Source organism: Nicotiana tabacum, chromosome 14 (assembly GCF_000715075.1).
Source record: "Nicotiana tabacum cultivar K326 chromosome 14, ASM71507v2, whole genome shotgun sequence".
In the NCBI taxonomy this organism is placed as follows: Eukaryota; Viridiplantae; Streptophyta; class Magnoliopsida; order Solanales; family Solanaceae; genus Nicotiana; species Nicotiana tabacum.
The window spans coordinates 42,150,829-42,171,455 of NC_134093.1; the positions used below are offsets into that span (position 1 = coordinate 42,150,829).

Here is a 20,627-nt window from a genome sequence, read left to right on the forward strand (position 1 = left end):
CTTATACTTTCGAAAATGGTCTAAGAATATCCTTGTTATACTATTGGGTCATCTATACCCCTTCAGTCATACTTTGGGTTTAAATATACCACTCATTTAAACAGAGGAACACGTGTCATCGTCCCGTTGATCAATTCTAAATATCTTCTAATTAATTAAAAAGACACATTACCCATACCCGAAAAGTAATTTTTTAAAACAATTAAAAATTGGAAAAAACTGAAATTATTTTTACTAGAAACTAAAAAAATGAAAATATTTTTTTTCTAATTTTTACAAAAAAACTGCATTAGAAAAAACTAAAAAATATTTTGTAAAACAATGTTTTTGTAAAAACTAAAAAAAAAATTAAAAATTAATTTTCTAAAGCAATTTTTTTTGTAAAAACTGGAAAAAACTGAATTTTTTTTTACTAAAAACTGAAAAAAAAATGAAAATGTTTTTTTTCCAGTAGCTTTAAGAAAAGCTGGAAAATATTTTCTAAAATAATATTTTTATAAAAACTGGAAAAAAAAACTAAAAAGCAATTTTCTAAAGCAATGTTTTTGTAAAAACTGAAAAAACAAATATTTTCTTTTTTTTCAGTTTTTAGTTAAAAATATTTCAGTTTTTAATTGCTTTAGAAAATTACTTTTCAATTTTTTTTTAAATTTTTACAAAAATATTATTTTAGAAAATATTTTTCAATTTTTTTAAAGCAGTTTTTTTGTAAAAACTGGAAAAAATATATATTTTTGATTTTTTCAATTTTTAGTAAAAAATATTTTTTAGTTTTTTCCAGTTTTTACAAAAAAAAATTATTTTTCGAGTATGGGTAATGAGTCTTTTTAATTATTTAGAATTGACCAACAGGACAATGACACATGTCTCTCCGTTTAATGAGAGGGTATATTTGAACCCAAAGTATAATTACAGAATTATAGATAACCCAATAATATAACGAGAGGTATTCTTAAACTATTTTCGAAAGTAGAAGGATATATTTAGCCCTTTGCCGATTCTAATTTCCAACAAGAGTCGAGCATGCAACCAAGCATTGAATGGAGAGGACTGAGCTGTCCAAGTGGCTTTTGAAATTGTTAACTCAAGGGCAGTTTAAGGTTTCCAGGGTTTGGATTAGTTATTTGAGGGCAGTGGATTAAAGAGCAATTCAGGATGTGTAACTAATTTGGTAACCGACAATACCAACTAGTTTTTTCCTGGTGAATTTCCCTGACAGTATCGCAACAATCTTCTGAACGTCTTTACATTTGTTGAGGAGATATTGTGAAGGGCGATCATTCCCTAGTTTTTTGCCGCCTAACAGAAATGCCAAAAGTTAAAATGATCACCAAGTAAATGGGTAATCAATAGGTTAACATAATGCAAGCACCTAAAAGCACTTCCTCTAGCTTTTTAGCTTCATAGCAGCCAATCATCATCTCTATACTGAATATGGTATCTTCAAAATGCATTTCTATCTGTTTCTAGACATAACAAACTTTAGATGATTTATGCTGTCTATATTGATTTGATTTAGTTTAAGACTTCGGATTAACTTGGATGATAAAGATGAGGGTTAATGTTACGTCAAGCTGAGCTTGTATTTATTATGTATGTCTAAGATGTTGGCAATACATTTCATTCAGTTCCTATGCGGCCTCTTCCAACTATCATATTTGAGATGTAAGCAATGGCTCAATTTTATTCCCACTTCATTGCACGGGTGATTTCCCATTCGACTGTGTCATGATCTTGATCCATAAGTCCTTCAACCTTTTTCCTGCAGTTCACCAATGCAACTTTGAATGTTTCGTGCTCAAGGGATGATGGATACATTATCTGCTCTTCCTGATATGTCAAATCCATAAAATGAAAAATAGTAAGAGAATTGAGCACTTAGTCGCGCTATCAAGCATCAAACACATAGTTCCAATCAAAGATCAATCGTTACTGGATCATTGAGAAATCGGCAGTTGATACTTTGTTGAGTATATAGCATATAGTCATTGAAGCAACATGTTTATAGTAATTCTTTTGAAGTGCCAAAGTATCAAAAAAAAAAAGTTGGAGACTACATATAGGAACACTTTAATTGCCTGTCCATGGCACTCAAAAAAGGAATATTTTTCAAAATAGTTAACTTTCACCATTTTCTAAAATTCGTGGCAAGTGAAACAATTTTGCTCCTGAGAGAAAGCAGCTGGTATGTATATATATATATATATATATATATTGTCAAATTAATAATCCAAATTCCGGTTTTTCATGTTAGGCAGTTGAGTTTTACCTCTGGTAGTTCGCAGAATTCATCAGGAGCTATTTGCAGCAACTCCACGGCAGTTTGACCAGTACACCAGGCAAAGATTTTTCCACTCTCATCTGCAAGAGTTATTTTTAAATGGAAATTCCATGCCAGTTCTGCATTGCATTTACATTGACAGAAGCTGCACTTGAGATCCTCAATGGAACTATCATCAAGAAAATAACCACAAGACGTATGTGATAGTCTCGTAGTCACGTGACAATGCTCAATTTGATCCAGCCAGACTCGACATACCTGGAATACAAACAACCCCACAACCATAATGAGAAGTGCAGATTCAGTTTTGCATAAGTAGCATAATGACAACAGAAATGAGACTCTAATAAGTCTTGATTATATTCTCTCTCTATCTCTATCATCATCTCCAGCATTACTAATCCCAACAGTGAGAAAGCACGGGAGAAAATATTTTTGATAGTTATTCTATGTTACAATGATCCCTATTTATATGTATACATAACACATAACCTAATCATGTTACATACGAAACTAGGACTGATTACATATATTCACATAACTATTCTAACACTCTACCTCAAGCCGGTGCATACAAATCATATGTACCGAGCTTGTTACATATGTAACTAATACGAGGACCAGTGAGGGACTTGGTGAAATTATCTGCAAGCTGATCATTCAACTTCACAAATTTTGTAGCAATATCTACTGAGAGTATCTTTTCTCCGACAAAGTGACAGTCAATTTCAATGTGTTTAGTTCTCTCATAGAACACTAGATGTGATGCAATATAAAGAGCAGCTTGATTATCACACACAAGTTCCATCTGGCTAATCTCACCAAATTTCAACTCCTTGAGCAACTGTTTGATCCAAATTAGCTCACATGTCGCCATAGTGATTGATCGATGTTCTGCTTTTGCACTAGATCAAACAACCACATTTTGTTTCTTGCTCTTCCAAGACACCAAATTACCTCCTACTAAAACACAATATCCAGACATAGAACATGTATCAGAAGGTGATCCTGCCTAATCAGCATCTGAATATCCAACGATCTGCTCACGGCCTCGATCCTCAAACAAAAATACTTTTGTGGTCTTTATACTTTTCTGAAGTGCAATCGATTGACTAGGAGGAGACAAGTCCGCGGTAGGAGCAGGGTCAAGTGCAGGACGTGAATCAGCTGGAACTGATACTAGGTGCGGACGATGATGATAAGTCAAGAGTGGTGTTCATGTGGCTGGGGATCTAGAAGGATCAACACTAGACTCCTCAGCGGTTGATCATCTTATATATATATAGTTACTTTGCTTGATTATCAGGACGTCGAGGGAAATGGGAGCGAGTATGCTTACCGAGCTGACATGACTCACACTCTATGTGCACAAGTGAGATAAACCAGGTACCATTTTCTGAAGTTTTGACAAACTGGCATGTCCCAACCGTTTATGTAATAAATTTGATAAATCAGTAACAGGACAAGTTGTTGAAGGAAGACAAGATGTGAGTCCATATGATTTAGCAAGGATAAGATAATAAAGTCCATTTGATTCACGCCCGGTACCAATGATCTGCCCCGTACTGCGTTCCTGTATAAAAACAATGTTATCAAGAAATAAAATAGAGCATTTAAGTGATTTGGCTAAGCGACTAACGACTATGAGATTAAAAAGACTACCGGGAACATAAAGAGCCGAATCTAAAGGTAAGGAAGGAAGTGGACTTGCTTGACCTATTGCAATTGCCATGGTTTGAGACCCATTGGCCATTGTGACTATTGGAAGAGACTGGGAATATGAAATAGTGAAAAGAGATTTGTTACCAGAAATGTGATCAAATGCACTTGAATCAATGACCAAGTGTCGGAAGAAGAAGAAGAAGAAGATTGAGAGACACAAGTCACGCTATTACCTGTTTGAGCTACAGAAGTTATATCAGAAAATGTCTGCTTAGGTGCTTTATACTAAAGGAACTCGATATATTCTGATAAAGAAACTATATGAACATTCGAAGTATAGGATCCAACGGTATTTGAGCCAAAAGCATCGGATCGGAGTGACATTATAATGGACTTAAGAGAGATCAAAGCCAAATATCTGATGAAGATTACCAACAGTGATGAGATCCCCTCAAATCAAGCAATTAGAAACTGTAACCAAACTTTTATAATGATCACGGACATTGTTCTGATCACCAGACTAGTAGTAAGTCGGTCTGATATTGTTGGTCGAGCTTCAGAGTGATGAAACATTTGTCTTGAAGACCTTCAATTGACATACGCAACTGCTGTGACTTCTCAGATCTTTGTCGGAAAATTGAAGTAAACAAAATGGTGGAAATTAAATGGCTGAGGTCCAAATCAACAGGCGACCTTAGTATGTGAAGGTGGCCGGAAAAGTGACCAGAACAGTGATAGACTACTGCTCTCGCTGAAAAACACTTTTTCAGTAATTGAAAATCCACAAAATCTCGAGGGTCGAGTCGGAAAAAGTAGGCGACCAGCACAGAAGAAAAATCAGACTTGGAAGATACCGGAAACGAGCTCACGCGTCGGCGCGTGAAGTGACACTTTCGCCGGAATCCTAACTGTTGGAGGCGCGTGACGACGCGTGTGAGGTTTTTAGTCGGAGATCTTCATTGGGGTTTGGTCGCCGGTGATAGAGAACCTTGTGGTGGTATTTGCACAAACCCCACTCAAACTAAGATTGACGTAAACAACTTCTTAAGTCACCGAAAAATTACACGGTGACGACTAATTTATTCCCAGATGTCGTTGGAATGACGCACAACGATAATTATCTTACCATTGCTCTGATACCATGTGAGAAAGCATGGGAGAAAATATTATTGATAGTTATTCTATGTTAAAATGAGCCCTATTTATATGTATACATAAAACATAACCTACTCCTATTACATACGGGACTAGGACTAATTACATATATTCACATAACTGTAACGAGCCGACTGGTCGTTCTGAGAATTAACATCTCGTTCGGTGGCTTAAGGTCTTGAGCAGCTTCATATTCTATATTATGGCATGCGTGTGCGGTCGAGTTCGGGTTTCGGATGATTCGGGATCAATTTTGGAAGAGGAATTCTTGTTTTAGAAGCTTAAGCGGTAAGAGTTGATCGGAGTCTTGACTTTTGTGTAGACGACTCCAAAATGGCGTTTTGATGATTCTAATAGCTTCGTATGGTGATTTTGAACTTAGGCGTGCGTCCGGATTTGGATTTGGACGTCCGTAGGGTATGATGCATTTTGGCGAAAATTGGGAAGTTAAAGTTTTTGAAGGTTAAGAGATTTGACCGGGAGTTGACTTTGTTGAAATTGGGCTTGGATTGCGATTCCGAGATTTGAATTTGCTCCGTTATGTCATTTGGAACTTGCATGCCAAATTTGACGTCATTCCGAGTTAATTTGATATGTTTCGGCACGAGTTTTGGAAGTTGGAAGATTTGAAAGTTCATAAGTTTGATTCGAGATGCGATTCGTAGTTTCGACGTTATTTGATGTGATTTGAGTCCTCGAGTAGGTCCGTGTATTGTTACGGGATGTGTTGGTATATTTGGTTGAGGTCCCGGAAGCATCGGGTGGATTTCGGATGGTTAACGGTTTGGATATTGGACTTAGGAAATTTCTGGGCTGCTGGTTCTGGTGTGTCGCTTCTGCGGAGAGGGGAGCGCAGGTGCGAGCTCACATCTGCGGAAGGTCGATCGCAGATGCGCGATATGTGTTCCAGTTGGTCATCCGCTTCTGCGGTGTTTGTCACGCTACTCCGCAATCGCAGATGCGATTATTGGATCACAGGTGCGAGCTCTGGGCTCTCAAGTGAAGACCGCAGGTGCGGTGCTTTTCTTGCAAAAGCGAGGCCGCAAGCGCGCATTTTTGTGCGCAAATGCGAAGAGCGCTGGGCAGAACACATATATGTCGAGGGTTTGATATTTTCAACATATTTTGAGTTGTAGACCTAGGTTTTGGGAGATTTTTCGTGGGTTTTTCAAGCAATTCATTGGGGTAAGTGTTCTCTATCCGAAAATGATTACATTTCATGATTTCATACTTATTTACATCATTAAATCAGTGAATTGAAAGGAAGGAAATGTGAATTTTTGTAAAAATCTTTCAAAAACATAAAACGATGATTTGAAGAATGAATTGATGTCGGAAATTGATAATTTTGGTATGGTTGAATTCGTATCGGAATGAGTGCTCGGGTTTTGTGAATTTTATCGAGTTCCAAGGTGCGGGTCTTGGGGATGACTTTTGGATTGACTTTTTAGTTCTTGTTAAAGACTGAAACTTTATTATCCGGAATTGTTTCCTATGAGTTTTATTTATGATTTGAAGTTATTTTGGCTAAATTTGAACCGTCTGCATGTTGTTTCACTCGAGAAGATCCTTTTAGAGTAACGATCTAGTTTCTTTGAGGTAAGTATCTTGCCTAACTTTGTGTGAGGAAACTACCCCTTAGGATTCGAGTCATTTGTGCTAATTGTGTCATGTGAAGGCCGTGTACACGAGGTGACGAGTACGTGCTCGGGGTTATTTGCGGAAATTTGACCGTTTAAGGCTCTTAGGTTCTTATGTCCATTAAATATGAAGTTATTTTGTCATGTTAAATTCCCCATTTACTAAATTCACCCTTACGTTGTCTTATTTGGAATTAATTGCTTCATGTTTTACCCTTATTGCCGATTAAACTCTTATGTGCCTTAACTGAAGTTGTTTTTTTTATTGTCATGCTATCCTTTCCGTAATTGTTTATCCTGATTGAAGTTATTATTATCTTTTCCATAATATGCTTATCCTTAATTGAAATTATTGTATCTCTTCCATAATTGCTCAACCCTAAATGAAGTTTTGTTATCCCTTATCATTGTTGACTTATCCTTATTTGGAATCATTGATTCATGTTATCCCTCTTATCATTGAATTGTACTTTTGTGGAATCATTGCTATATATTATCTCTTCCTTGTTGAACTATTCTTGTTGAAACCATTATTCCTTGTTGTGTCTTTCATCATGAGCTCGTTCTTCCATTTTTTTGTGTTTTGAAGTTCCTGAGTTGATTTACTTGCCGTATTCCCGTATTATTGTCGTTGTTGATGTATTCAGTGTTGTTGAACCGAGGGCTATGCGTGGTTGTGATATTGAAACTGTTTTGAGAAAATGTTGTGGCATGTGGGCACATATTGTGAAAGTCATTTATTTGAGTTGTTATGATTTGGCATACGTGTTATTGTAGAGATAATTGTTATGTTGTTTGCACGAGGTTTATGTTATGCCGTTGTTGTTGTGTTTGCACGAGGTTTCTGTTGTGCCGTTGTTATTGTGTTTGCACGAGGTTTCTGACGTGTTGTTATTGTGTTGCACAAGTTCTGTCGTGTTGTTATTATTGATACACATGCGATAGTATAAGGTCTGGGTGTTGAAACGCATGCGGTGAGATAAGGTGAGCTTGAAACGCGTGGCTAGTAGGGGAACTACTAGAAGCCATGCGGTGTGATAAAGTGGGCTAAAACACGGGATGCTATTTCGGAAAAAATGATTTTCAAAAACTAAATGTAAAGGCTCCCGCGATGATATAAGGAAAGTTTGTGATTCATTTTATGATTTGAAACTACGAGGCGGTACCTCGGTAGGGCTCTTGGTGTATTTACCCATCTTTTGTACTCGTATTTAATTATTGTCTTCTTAGAATACTATTAATTGTCTTCCTCCATGTTACACTATTTGCTTAGTTCTATGTAACTAATCTTGTTGTGCTAGTCGTTGCTTCAAACTTCATTGCTGCCTTTATTACACTATACATTGCGTGGTGATCATTTCTTATGTGCCATTCATTGTCTCTGCTCTTATTTGTTGCCTTGAATTATGGTAGAACACTTGCACAAGCATACACATTAAATCACCCATATCGGTTTTAGAAGATGAATCGTGACGTCATTGACCATTATACATACTCTTGTCTACTTGCCTTCTGTGTGAGGATTGTATATTGGCATGTGAGTCGTCCGTGCGGTTATGCCAAGTGATTAGTGTTCATGAATTGGGACCCGTGAGCTGTGATTATGATGTTCGGTACCTCATGGAAATGCTTGAACAGATCTGGTGTGAAAGTGGTTGTTCTTATTGAGTGGTTGCTGGTTTTCCTTTATTTGGTTTCACCGGACTTAGACTGTGACCAGCTTACTCTACAGCATTATTACCTGATTGCTTCCTGTTAAATATTGATGTTACCAGTGTATCATTGCAAGTATTGTTTTATATTCATTATCCTGCTTAGCTTTATATTAATATTGTTTCTCTGTTAGTTCACCTTCACACTTGTTCAGGATGTTTAGTCCGATAGGTGTCTTGACTGTCCCTCGTCACTACTGTACCGAGGTTAGTCTTGATACTTACTGGGTACCGCTGTGGTGTATTCATACTACGCTTCTGCATATTTTTGTACAGATTCAGGTGCCTCAGATATTGTTGATTATTAGCTAGTTGGTCGAGCATTGCTGTATTTAGGAATTTTTCTAGTAAACTCAGTAGAACTTATGACTTGTACTACCGATTTTGGGATGCGATTTCTTGTTGTAAATGTTGAGTTCATTTAGAAATATCTGGTTTCTACTTAATAGTTTTATTGGTTAATTTCTGTCAATTTATTCAATAAGTATTAGGCTTACTTAGTCGTAGAGACTAGTGCCGTCACGACATCCTACGGAGGGAAACTGGAGTCGTGACAATAATTATTCTAACACGAACATTATTAATACATCATATTCAGTACTATTCTTATACACCCTACCAAACGACCCCCAAGGCTTATATAGGGGAGAAAATCAATATCATTAGTGCATATGCTTCGCAAATAGGATTAGATGAAGAAGCTAAAGCTAAGTTTTGGGAAGATATAGATACCTTGGTTCAAAGAATTCTCCGGGGACCAACAAATCTTTAGGGGGAGGGGGGGTATAAATGGTTAAGATAGTGATGGTTTTGAACAAGCACATGGTGGTTATGGTTATGGTACTAGGAATGATGAAGGGGACTATTTTAGTATTCGCTTTAGCTTATGATTTAGTGTAGTAGCTAACACATTTTATAAAAGGGATTCTCACTTAATGACTTATAAGAGTGAAGGTAACCATGTCAAATAGACTTTTATCCTTACAAGACGACGAGATAGAACTACATGCAAGGACTAAAAGGTTATTCTAGTAGAAGTGATGACCACCCAACATAAGTTAATAGTCTCAGATGTAAAGCTTAAGAGTAGAATGAAAAAGGAGACGACTTACAAAAAAACAGTATTAGGTGGTTGACATTAAAGGAGGCTATCCAGTTAGTGATTCAAGAAAAACTACGAAAGAAGAGAGCTTGGAATTAGAGAAAGACACAATCCATGTGGAAGGAAATGTCAAGCTGCATTAAATAAGTAGCAAAGAATGTCAAGCTGCGTCTAAAGGTCTAGGACCTCTACCACAGCAATCCTGGTGGTGATATAAGGAGGTACAAAGAGCTATTAAAGCTAAAAGAGTATTATAGGAAGTTATTAAAAGCACAAGACAAAGGAGTCTTTGAAGAACACAAGAGAACTAAGAGGGAAGCTGAGAAAGCTATTAGTAAAGCCCGAAAAGAAGCTCTAGATGGCTTGTACCAAAAGTTAGGGACACAAGAAAGGGAGAAGAAAATGTTTAAACTAGCATGACTAAGAGAAAAGAGGATAAAGATTATAGGTGAAGTGTATTAAACGATTCTTACAAGTGTTGACATGAGATAATGAGATCAACGAGAGATGGAGAGGCTATTCTAATCAATAGTTCAACTCAAACCAAGAGAATAACATTTTAGACCTCCACACGCCTATGTATGATGAAACTTTAGTTGCACTCGTAAAATTAGGCCAATAAAGGTAAAGGATGCTATGAAAAATATGAAGATTAGAAAAGCGTACGGTCTAGATACTATCCCTATAGAGGTTTGAAAGTGCCTCGGAGAGGTGGGAGTAAAATGGCTCACCAAGCTATTTAATACTATACTTAGAAGAGGTAAGATGACCAAAGAGTGGAGGAAGAGTACCATGATTTCAATCTATAAGAAGAAAGGAGATATTCAAAATTGTGCGAACTATCGTGACATTAAACTCATGAGTCATACAATGAAACTCTTGAAAGAGTGATAGAGCGTAGATTTAAGAACACGACAAGAGTGACAGTTTATGATCGATACATCTACAATGAAGGCTATATTCCAGCTACGAAGATTGATAGAAATTTATCACAGAAAGAAGAAAGATATACACATGATGTTCATTGACCTAGAGAAAGCATATGATAGAGTATCACGGAAGGTCCCTTAATGTTACCATTCTCAAAAAAAAGTATCACAGAAGGTCCCTTCGTGGGTTATGGAGAAGAACGGAATTCATATTAGATATATAAATGTCATAAAGGACATGTACAAAGTAGTTGTCACTAGTGTGAAAAAAGTAGGAGATACAGAGGAGTTTCCTATAGTAGTGGGTTTACACCAGGATTCGGCATTGATCCTCTACTTGTTTACCCTAGTTATGGATAAGCCAAACAACACAATACAAGAGATGTGGATGCTAATATGGATATGCGGTCATCCACTATTGGATAAGATTAAAGTGACAAAATTCGCCAGAAGATTCAAGTAGCACGCATTAAGGACAAAATGAGAGAAGGTCACTTGTGATGGTCTAATCACGTACTGCATTGACCTAAAGATGCGTCGTCGGTACGTGTGAAACTATGGTGAGTGAATGTATTAAAAGTAAAACGGATAGACCTAAAATCACATGGAGGAAGTTGTCTCAAAAGAGCTCCAAACCTTTGGAATCAATGCAGACTTAGCTAAAGATATGGCTCAACGGAAGAATAGGATCCATATAAGTGATATCTACTAGTTGGGAATAAGTTTTAGACTTGTTAGAGAACTTCTAATATTATTATTATTACTATTATGTATATATATATATATATGTGTGTGTGTATGTGTATATATATATATATATAAATATTTTTTTACTTTTCACTTTTATTTTATTTTCGTATGATGATGATATGAGTTGAGCTTTAAAAAAGTGAGAATTTTATAGCCAACTCCCAACTTTGTTGGGACTGAGGCATAGTTGTTGTTTGTAGTCATTGGAAGTCAACACAAGTATAAGAGCAGATAAACCAGTGCTCATATAAAGTAAATACCCCTTTGACATCAAGGGAGACCATAATCCTAGCCCTTTGCAGAGAGAAATCTTGAAATGGATGTCAATGTTCAAAGCAAGAGAACATACACGAGTACCAGTAGGCTCGACTGATAAATCAGAAAGGCAGAAGAGAACATACACGGGTACCAGTAGACTCCACTGATAAATCAGAAAGGCAGGATAACTTGTGAAGACAAGATGAGTTAAGCAGTGCTGGTAAGCAACTAATATTAATAAATGAAGCTCCAACATCATTCTCGAACCACCGCAGTTCTAGGCTGTCAAAGTAGAAAGAGTGGCACATTTAGATGATAAAGCTGTAAAAACAGATGGTTAAGTTACCTATTTTCCCAATTTTTTGTTTATATAAAATCCTTGGAAAGATGAAGTTTTATATATAAGTTATTATCTGTGAAGATTGCATATAATCAGAACACTCACCTTTTTCTTGTCCCCATAGAGCACGCCAAACCAGATATGTAAATACTATGCCCCAGTCCTAGTATCCCTAATGACCTGCAAGGATATATTTCTGTAAAGTATGTTTTTCACACTGATTGATCAAAGAGAATCCATATAACTTTATTGGTTTGAGAATATCTTTTTTCACATTGATTGATCAAAGAGAATAGCACGTAATTTTATACATTTGAGAAAAATCTTCCTACCAGGATCGAGCAAAATGTAGTCTCGCCCAAACTGCACCAGTTACATCTTGAATCTTAACAGAAAATACTGGCTCTTGAGTACTTCTGATGTCAGCAACAATACCATAGAGGCTTACTCCGGTCATCTTCTCCCGAAGATCAATAACAAATGACTGCAAACTTTAAAGTTGTAAGATGTCAATAACAAATGCCTGCATAATGGTGAATAATGGTGTTCTTCAACAGAAAAAGACCATCCAGATTATTTTATCACCAACCAACATGATTACAGACTATTAAGACTGTTTTCTTTATAGAATGCTTTGTAGGAACAGGGTAAGCATAAAATACTCTAAAACTTTATTTACAACTTTTTGCAGTGAATCAAAAGCATATAAAGCTCTATGTATGAGAAAAGACTTCAATCGATTTGTTTGTGAAATCCAGATACGAACAGAAAAATAGCTTACATCAATAACAGATACATAGTCAGGTCAGAAGCAGTGGCATTACCCTCTATGGATGTAAGAACCCGAGATTGAAGACCAAAAAGCATGCAAATGAAACATTTTATGGTGGAGGTGAATGAACTAGCATGTCAATCAAGATGTGATTAAAAGTCAGAAACACCTTTAAAACAGACTGTTACTTTTTTTGAAAAAATATTCTGAAATTCAGAGCTAAATGCAAGTAGGGATGGCAATGGGGCTGGGCAGGTTGAAACTTTTATTAAAAAAAACTGTTGCGGGGCAGGTTGCGGGTTTCCTCCTAGCATAGCGATTGCAAATGTTCCTTGTCTTCATCTTTGTAGAAGAAACACTACTACAGTTGTCATCTTTAATAGGAAAATCATTGTTACAACATTAAATTTATTAATGTATGTAACAAGTTTCCAAAAAAGCACAGGTCTCTAAATTATTAAGAAAACACATCATCATATAGAAATAATTTGCAGTCATTAAGTCCCAGCTGGAATTAGATCACTTCTCCTGTTATAAGTAATTGGATAAATTAACCTAGGAAAAATAAAATATTTAGCTCATGTACTAAGACCAAATAAGAAAAGAATCCTATGTTAACCAATATTCAAAAAACTAATGAATCATTTGGCTACCATTTTCTATTTTCACAAACTTAATTACATGAACTTATATGTTATTTTATCTAGGTTAGCATGTGAAATACGATTATGTACATATAATACCACTTAAAGTGAAAAAATCATCCTTAGTTATACAAGACATTTAGAATAATTGTCTGTATGACTTGGGAGAAAATAAAAAAAAATAAAGAAGGCCATTCGTGCATTCACTGTAGCGAGAGAGGAAAATTGATTTACTAATCTATGATCTTAGTTTTTTATATTTTTCACTGCAAAATAAAGCAATATTAAATTTTTATTTAGCTTTTCTAGATTTAAAAAAAAAAACATACACGGGGCGGGCCAAGGTGGGACGGGCTGATGTTGGGCGGGGCGGGGAGGGTTTAAAACATAGAAAAATGCTATGCAGGGTGGGGCGGGGACGGTTGAAATTATGCAGGTTAAGGCTCAACCGGTCCCGCCCCATTGCCATCCCTAAATGCAAGTGTTAAATTTTATTAGAATTAAATTTATTAAATAATTTAGACTATATTTAAATGCAAGATATATTAGGCCAAATAAATATTATGGACTAATATAATTGAATTAATTTTATAAGTCCAATACATATGGATTAAACAAATAAGTCTTAATCCATTGGGCTAGCCCAGGGCTAAAGTGATGAGCCCACTTCATTAAGCCCAAGATTTCATCATCCTAGAAGCCCAATTTGATGCTCACGTGTCAAATGACGTGGCACGCCAAGTCAAACGAAAGAGCCAATAGAATCATGCCACGTGTCAAAATGACAAGGCATACCAAGTCACATTAAAAGGCCAATGAAATCATGCCACATGTGCAAGTGACATATTCTGGCCAATCAAATGTGGCCTTGTCACGCTTCAATCTGATTGGTCGAAAAGAGTTTGTTCTTATCATAACTCTTTCCTCCCACAACTATAAATAGGGGTCTTCATAACTCAGAAAAGAAACCAGAAGTTATAACAAGAAGCAAGAGAGAGCTCGTGGATCAAACGCCGCAAATTTCTCTACAAGTTTCAAGCTTCAAGCAATCAAGTTCAAGTTCAAGTTCAAGAAATCAAGTTCAAGCTCAAGAACGAAGAACAAATCAAGATTCAAGGAGTACGAGTTCAAATCAAAGTTCGTGCTAGTTGAATTCAAGATCATCGTTCGTGACAACAAATATAGGTTCAAGATCAAGCTCAAAGGCACTTGAATTTATATTGGAAAGAAGAATCAGAGGATTCATAGAGATTGTACACTCATATTATTTGAAATCAAATACTACAATTGTTGCAATATTTTCGGTCTTGATTATATTTTCTCGATGTAATTTATTGTCTAAAGCAAGGAAGATAGAAATTCCAAAACTCTGTAAAATTAAAGCAACTGATAGAACAGAAAGTATTAAGGAGCGCAGGCTTACTCGGAAAGGATAATTACTGAAGTCAATAGAACCTTGAGAATTACAAGGCAGGGAAACCTGGGAGACTACAAGTCCCTGACTTGGATCCATAGCTCTTGATAGTTTTGACCCTTTATGATGGTTCTGAGTCAATGCTACGGATACCTGAGAATCCCGTGATCTAAGTTTCCAAATAATAATAAGAATTAACATCTCTTAAACTTAATCATTCAGGACTTACTTGCTCCTCATGCCGAATAAAAGGCACCAGATATAACTGTGTTGCAGTGCCATATTCAAGGCAAAATTCTTCAGATAATTCAAGAGCACTCTCAGTGGAACTCAAAATAAATGGTCTATCCAGGGCAAGCGTACTTCCCACGCTGAAAAGAACGAAGTTACAGTCAGTTACAGAAGCAGGAAAAAGAGAAAAGCAAACAAACAAAAACAAATTAAAGGGAGTACATATGGTATCGTACCTGAATAGGTTTGCAAGCAGAACCTGCTCACCCCACAAAAGAAATTTTGAACTGACACCATCATAATCAACAAGATTAATTTGCTTCCTCTGCAAACTACCATACTTCCCTTGAACCTCCGGAGAAGTAATAGATTCAATCCTGTAGCCATTTCGGACTAGGGTATATCAACAATGTAGCAAAATGCACAGTACCAATGCCAGATGTGGAATACTACACTTATATTTAAATTGTTAATAGTCATATGACAGAATATTGCACCTTGCACGTAATGAATAGGAGACCCCCTGATCGACTGTACCAAGAGAAATGGAAGAGAAGGAATCTGCACAAAATCGTGCTAAAAGCAACATTGCATCATCATCTTGGTCCTACATTTGGAGTAAGAATCACATGTTTGCCTGTAAACCAGGACATGGGTTCACCAAAGAAATTGAAATGCAAGAATACTATTATAACAATAGATCCAGGGAATAAGAATGTATCAGCTCGTGTGCACTTAATTTTATCTAGCTAATAACATTCACCAAAAACCCTATTTCAAAAGGTTAACATAGGAAAACAATAGTGGTAGAAGATGAAAAGATCAATGCAAGTTTTGGAGCTTGTATATAAACTGCAATCATTAGTGGTGAAGAAAGAATTAAATTAAAACAGAGTTTTTATTTAAGATTGTTAGTCACATATGTACTAATGGAATTTGAATTTGCTGAACTTATGAATGGTATATAACTTCTTTGTTGTTGTTGTTGAAGAATTTGGGGCATGAAGAGGAACCGACACAAATTTGTAGTAAAAATTTTGTTTTATATCAACAACAGATGACCTTGCAGACAGAACTACATCATAAGGACAAGGATAAGATGGTTAAATGAGGCAGCTTTTCATTGAACTATCATTTACTTTTCGGAATGCCTGCAGAACTTTTACATCGGAATGATTTCTGGCTCATGCTAACTGCATCAATCATTACGTTATAGGAATATAATAACATGTGAGATTCCATGGTCATGGATTTAATTGAGGACAATACTTCTCCCTTCCTACCCACTTTTGCGGAAACCAGTGACGAAGGAACCACACACAGCACATCACCTATTGATCTCATCTTCTATCCACCCTTCAAGCCGTTACATTAACCCTAGCATTAATCCAGCAAAATATCTGCTAAGTTATCAGATAAAGGGAGAAGGAGGGTTACTGAGGTGCTGCTTTTTTGCTACAATTTGTAGTGGGAAACAATAAAAGATATAATATGCCTACAATGTCTAGAATATTGGTAAATCTTTGCTAAGACAAACATGAAACAACTATCATAAATGCTGAAGCACAAAAACACATATAGATTTTGACAATACCTCATCTAACAGTATCACAAGATATTCAGTTGGCAAAAGCCGTGCATGACCTGAACATCCAGTGGCAGTTCGGAGGCGGCACCCTGTGAGGAAAACTTCACGACCTTTCTTCAAAATACCATTCTTTGGATCAGCTAAGCTGTAGAATCTGCTCTATCACAATTTAGAGCTCTAAGGAAGCCAAGAAATACAATATCTAGAAACAACTCAGGCAGAAAATGTTAAGTAGAACAAAAGGACATGAATAACAAGTTGCAGAAGCAAAACATTATTAGTCACGCTCTCAAGTCTAAACCATCTGGTTTCCTTCACATTCAGCTTAAATTCATACTATATGGATATCAGATCATATAACCAATATAGCATCGCTGTTAATGTTTGAGCTTTAGCCCTTACAGTACATCAATATCAAGCCAAGCAAGACCAAACACTATATTGATATTATGGCATATCATCATTACCACTTGAAGACTAACAATCTTTTATCGAAAACAGACAAATCTTTTGTACATAAAACATTCATAAACCATTGTAGGTTAACTGCATTAATGAAGCTTGAGTTACAGTACAAAATAATTTCCTGCAATCTTATTTATAAATGTTAGGCGTCTACAGTATAGGGGAGAGAGAGAGAGAGAGAGAGAGAGAGAGAGAGAGAGAGAGAGAGAGAGAGAGAGAGAGAGAGAGAAACAAGAGGGTCTAAGTAAGCAATTTGAGCTAGTCCATAAAATTATTGTAGACAAGGAAACGTTAAATTTGGCATGAAGGTCAGGGTGGAACCATAATAAATTTTAAAGCATAGGATACAGATCAAGTAATGACTTTAAGTTGGTAAAATAAACTTTAGTAAAGGATCAGCATAGTCCACTCAAAAAGCCATTACCTACGGTGAAGATACAGATCTATTGTATTAGAACTCCAAAAATCACCCAGATGAAGCATATAAATGTTTGTTCCTGGAAGAAAATCAGCATAAAACATTCGTAAGTTTTGATCTTAAGAGCGAAGCAGAAAAAAAGCCCGTGTATGAAAAGTTAACCCGTCAAAAGCTCCATGCAAAAGATTTTAACTTTCCGTGAACTCAATGTTTCCAAATAAATAAACATTAGAATTAGCATATGTTTGCCGTTTAACTTGATATACTTAATCTAGGAACTGCTATTGAAATTTTAAACACATAGCAAGTGATGCAGAAAGGATTCTCCAAGAAATAAATACTTTTTTAAATGCAAAGACTTTAAGCATCATTTGCATAATGCAAGTTCCATAGTAGTGATAATATAAAATAAAAGCATAGACAGTAGAAAGACATCAGAAGATGTAGTAATGATTTATCAATCATAGGACAACAGATTGAGACAGTTTAATCAAAATAGTGCAAATGTAATGCCCATGCATTATCACCTCATGACATAAAATGTATATAAGCGGAATCAAACCTAAAGGTCCAACTGTACCTGGAAGAATGAAAGTGTCTATAATGACAGCTTCAATTACACTGTTCAAAGATAAGAACTTTTTCTCATATATAGAGTCAATGGTGACAGTGTTAGGAAGCTTTGCCCTCTTATGCTTCTTCTTCATGTGACTAATACATTCTGACTGTTTCTTTGGAGCTCCACTCCTATTCAATTCATTCCAAGCCTGCACTATCATTAAATCACCAAAACATGCAAACTTCAAAAATTGTAACTCCAACCTAGCATATTCCTTGAAGTATGGGGGAAAAAGTACTACTGTTTCTGACCCCCCCCCCCCACAACCTGGCTAAAAAAAAAAAGAATGGCCATGTCCAGAGTGAGAGCATAAGCAAGAGATATATAGTTTTCTATGTGAATCTTTTAAGAAAAATTTGATAAAATTAGCTTATTCAGAAACCGCATAGAAACTACTACTAATAAAATCTTGTTTCAATAGTTACAAGAAAATTAAAATATTTTTAAAAAATTTGTAGTAAACAAAAAAAGACTGTTTAATTTCTCAAGTAGTGATTTCTCACATAGCAATAGTGACATCAGTCTGAGGATGGAGCAAATTACTGGATCACAAAATTACTAAATGAAAATATAACATATCAGACATAATGGAGCTTTTCTTTTTATTCAATTAACAAATTCACCAAAATGCTTGAAAGTAGCAAAAAGCAGATGCGCATGTGAAAGGGCGTATTGAACCTGAAAGAGATCGGAGAGGAGAATAGCGGAGGTAACTCCAGATGAATAAGCAATGCAAGTCTTGAGAATCTTAGAAGCAATCCAGCTCCAACTAGGGCCCTTCGCTTCATCGGGAGATAGTACGGACTTAGCGTACTCAATGAATTGAAGAAATGGATCTTCCTCTTCCTCTTCTTCTACTTCTGATTTCTGCCGGCGCCCCACTTCCATGGCTGAGGCCTCATGGTCCTTGATGCAGCTACGCATTACCTGATTTGAAAGAGAGCTCATTATTTGAACTCGAAACCCTAATCTTTGATGTGGAAATGGCGGGTTTTTTTAAGGGGATAACTTTTAGCGCGGGAAATTTCTGCAGATCGCCGTTGTGTGGTCCAACGACGTCGTCGCTTGCTAAATATGACAAATAATTTAAGATGCGTGTGCAGGAAAATCATTTTCAAATAATTGTTTTAAAAAAATAGTCCAATATATTCTTAAGAAAAAATTTTGTTTTATTTTGAACTTTCTGAACTTTAGCAACTATTTCTAATTGTATTATCGAAGAAATATATGAGTGAAGAAAGTTATTTTTCTTCTTTTAATAAAATATATTTCTATGTTAAACACACCCTTGGTGTTGATTAGTTTTTTGCATGGAAATCAAAGTGCAAGATATTAATAGTAATAACTGTATGGGGTGAAATTGGTTGACAACAAGGGGCTAAATGAAATCTAGGACAGGCAAAAGTTGAGTCGGCAAATAATCGACGTCGGGTACAAAGTGCGTAATCGGTACAGGATGGATCCCGAAGGAAGCACAACCGATGGTATAGATTCAAAGGCTTGACATTGGATAGAATTTAATGAGTAGCCATTACAAAGAATATCTACATTCACAGCCAATCGTTATGCACCTATCAACGGCATTTTTATTTTCACTTAAGAGGAGCTTGATTTTAGGATATTGTCTCCCTAAGGATAGCTATAAATATCATGATTGACAACCCTTGTAGGACAGGAAACATTCTGCACACAAAAGTTTTAGTCTACTATTTTACACTCAATCTAAATAGTTTTATCATTGCTTTATCACTGCTTTTACTTTTTCTCCCGGAAAGACCGAGCTCAAAATCAGGCTTGCTACTTCCTTTAATTTCAGTCGTTAATCTTATTTTCGCTCTCATTTCTTTATCATTTTTGGATCAAATCAATTCACTTTTCTATAAACCACACTATAAATTCAACAGTACTGTTTTACGGGTAAATAGTTAGGCGCCCACCATGGGGCATAGACAATTGCGTAATTGCTTTGATCCATTCGTTTGTTACTAACGAAGTTCAGTTTTTTCTTAAGTAAAAGTCACATATGGCAACCAATGATGTCAATAATATTCACAACGTTGGAGCACACGATAAACGGGAAGAGGTGTCTCGACGTGATGATTCCATCAGCAAAACCCGCAATGAAGGAGATGAGACAACCCTAGTTCGCGAAGGACAATATCCTCGACATATGCGAGGCCCAACTCCCGATAATGTGGAGGACGAACACGTTGCGGAAACAGTAAAAACTTTTGAGAGAGCAGCAAAGAGCAATCATGGACCACCTCTTCAGGAAAGATCTTGAAATGACGGAATTGAAGCAGGCATTATCGGGTGCTTCCAACAATGCTAATCAAGGGGCCCCGGTTCATCCTAACGCTTTCGTAAATCAGACGGCACAAAGGACCGATAACAACACTCCAAGGGATGAGGTCGGTTTCGAAGGAGCCCGGGGTACCGGTAGTGGATCTGAGAATAATAACTTGAATGATCCTTTCAAAACCGAACTCATGAGATTTATGAGAGAGATGAATGAACAACCGGATCAGTCATGCTCGGATGGACCAGATTTCGGGCGCGCCGACGGTGTTAAAGGGTCCAGATTCCAAGAAGTACACGCAATTGCCGTTTAAACCAAGTGTGGCACCAGAGTTGATCCCGAAAAGGT

At 36.4% G+C, this 20,627-nt stretch overlaps 1 protein-coding gene across 4 annotated transcripts; it reads right to left on the reverse strand.

The window, feature by feature from the left end:
- Nucleotides 1–1,514: 1,514 nt before the first annotated feature.
- LOC107828358 (uncharacterized) lies at nt 1,515–18,994 on the reverse strand. Of its 4 annotated transcripts, none has more exons than XM_016655647.2 (13): nt 18,659–18,987; nt 17,942–18,128; nt 17,368–17,440; nt 16,485–16,632; nt 15,388–15,497; nt 15,127–15,267; nt 14,889–15,030; nt 14,669–14,791; nt 12,162–12,313; nt 11,935–12,009; nt 11,633–11,771; nt 2,270–2,539; nt 1,515–1,830 (listed from the first exon to the last, which is right to left on the reverse strand). In XM_016655647.2, exons 1-13 carry the CDS (start codon nt 18,926–18,928, stop codon nt 1,684–1,686), a joined length of 1,977 nt encoding a protein of 658 aa, XP_016511133.2. In that variant the 5' UTR covers nt 18,929–18,987; the 3' UTR covers nt 1,515–1,683. The 4 variants fall into 4 exon arrangements, with proteins under 4 accessions (XP_016511133.2, XP_016511132.2, XP_016511134.2 ...); XM_016655646.2 differs by having other exon boundaries at nt 14,669–14,812; nt 18,659–18,986; XM_016655648.2 differs by having other exon boundaries at nt 14,669–14,812; nt 17,942–18,108; nt 18,659–18,901.
- Between the last annotated feature and the right edge of the window lie 1,633 nt (nt 18,995–20,627).

Coding starts and splice junctions, on each gene's coding strand:
- LOC107828358 (XM_016655646.2), bottom strand. CDS start 18,928: ATGAGCTCTCTTTCAAATCAGGTAATGCGTAGCTGCATCAAGGACCAT. Junction 17,441..17,941: donor AGACACTTTCATTCTTCCAG/GTACAGTTGGAC, acceptor ATTTTCTTCCAG/GAACAAACATTTATATGCTT. Junction 15,031..15,126: donor CTGCTTGCAAACCTATTCAG/GTACGATACCAT, acceptor CGTTCTTTTCAG/CGTGGGAAGTACGCTTGCCC.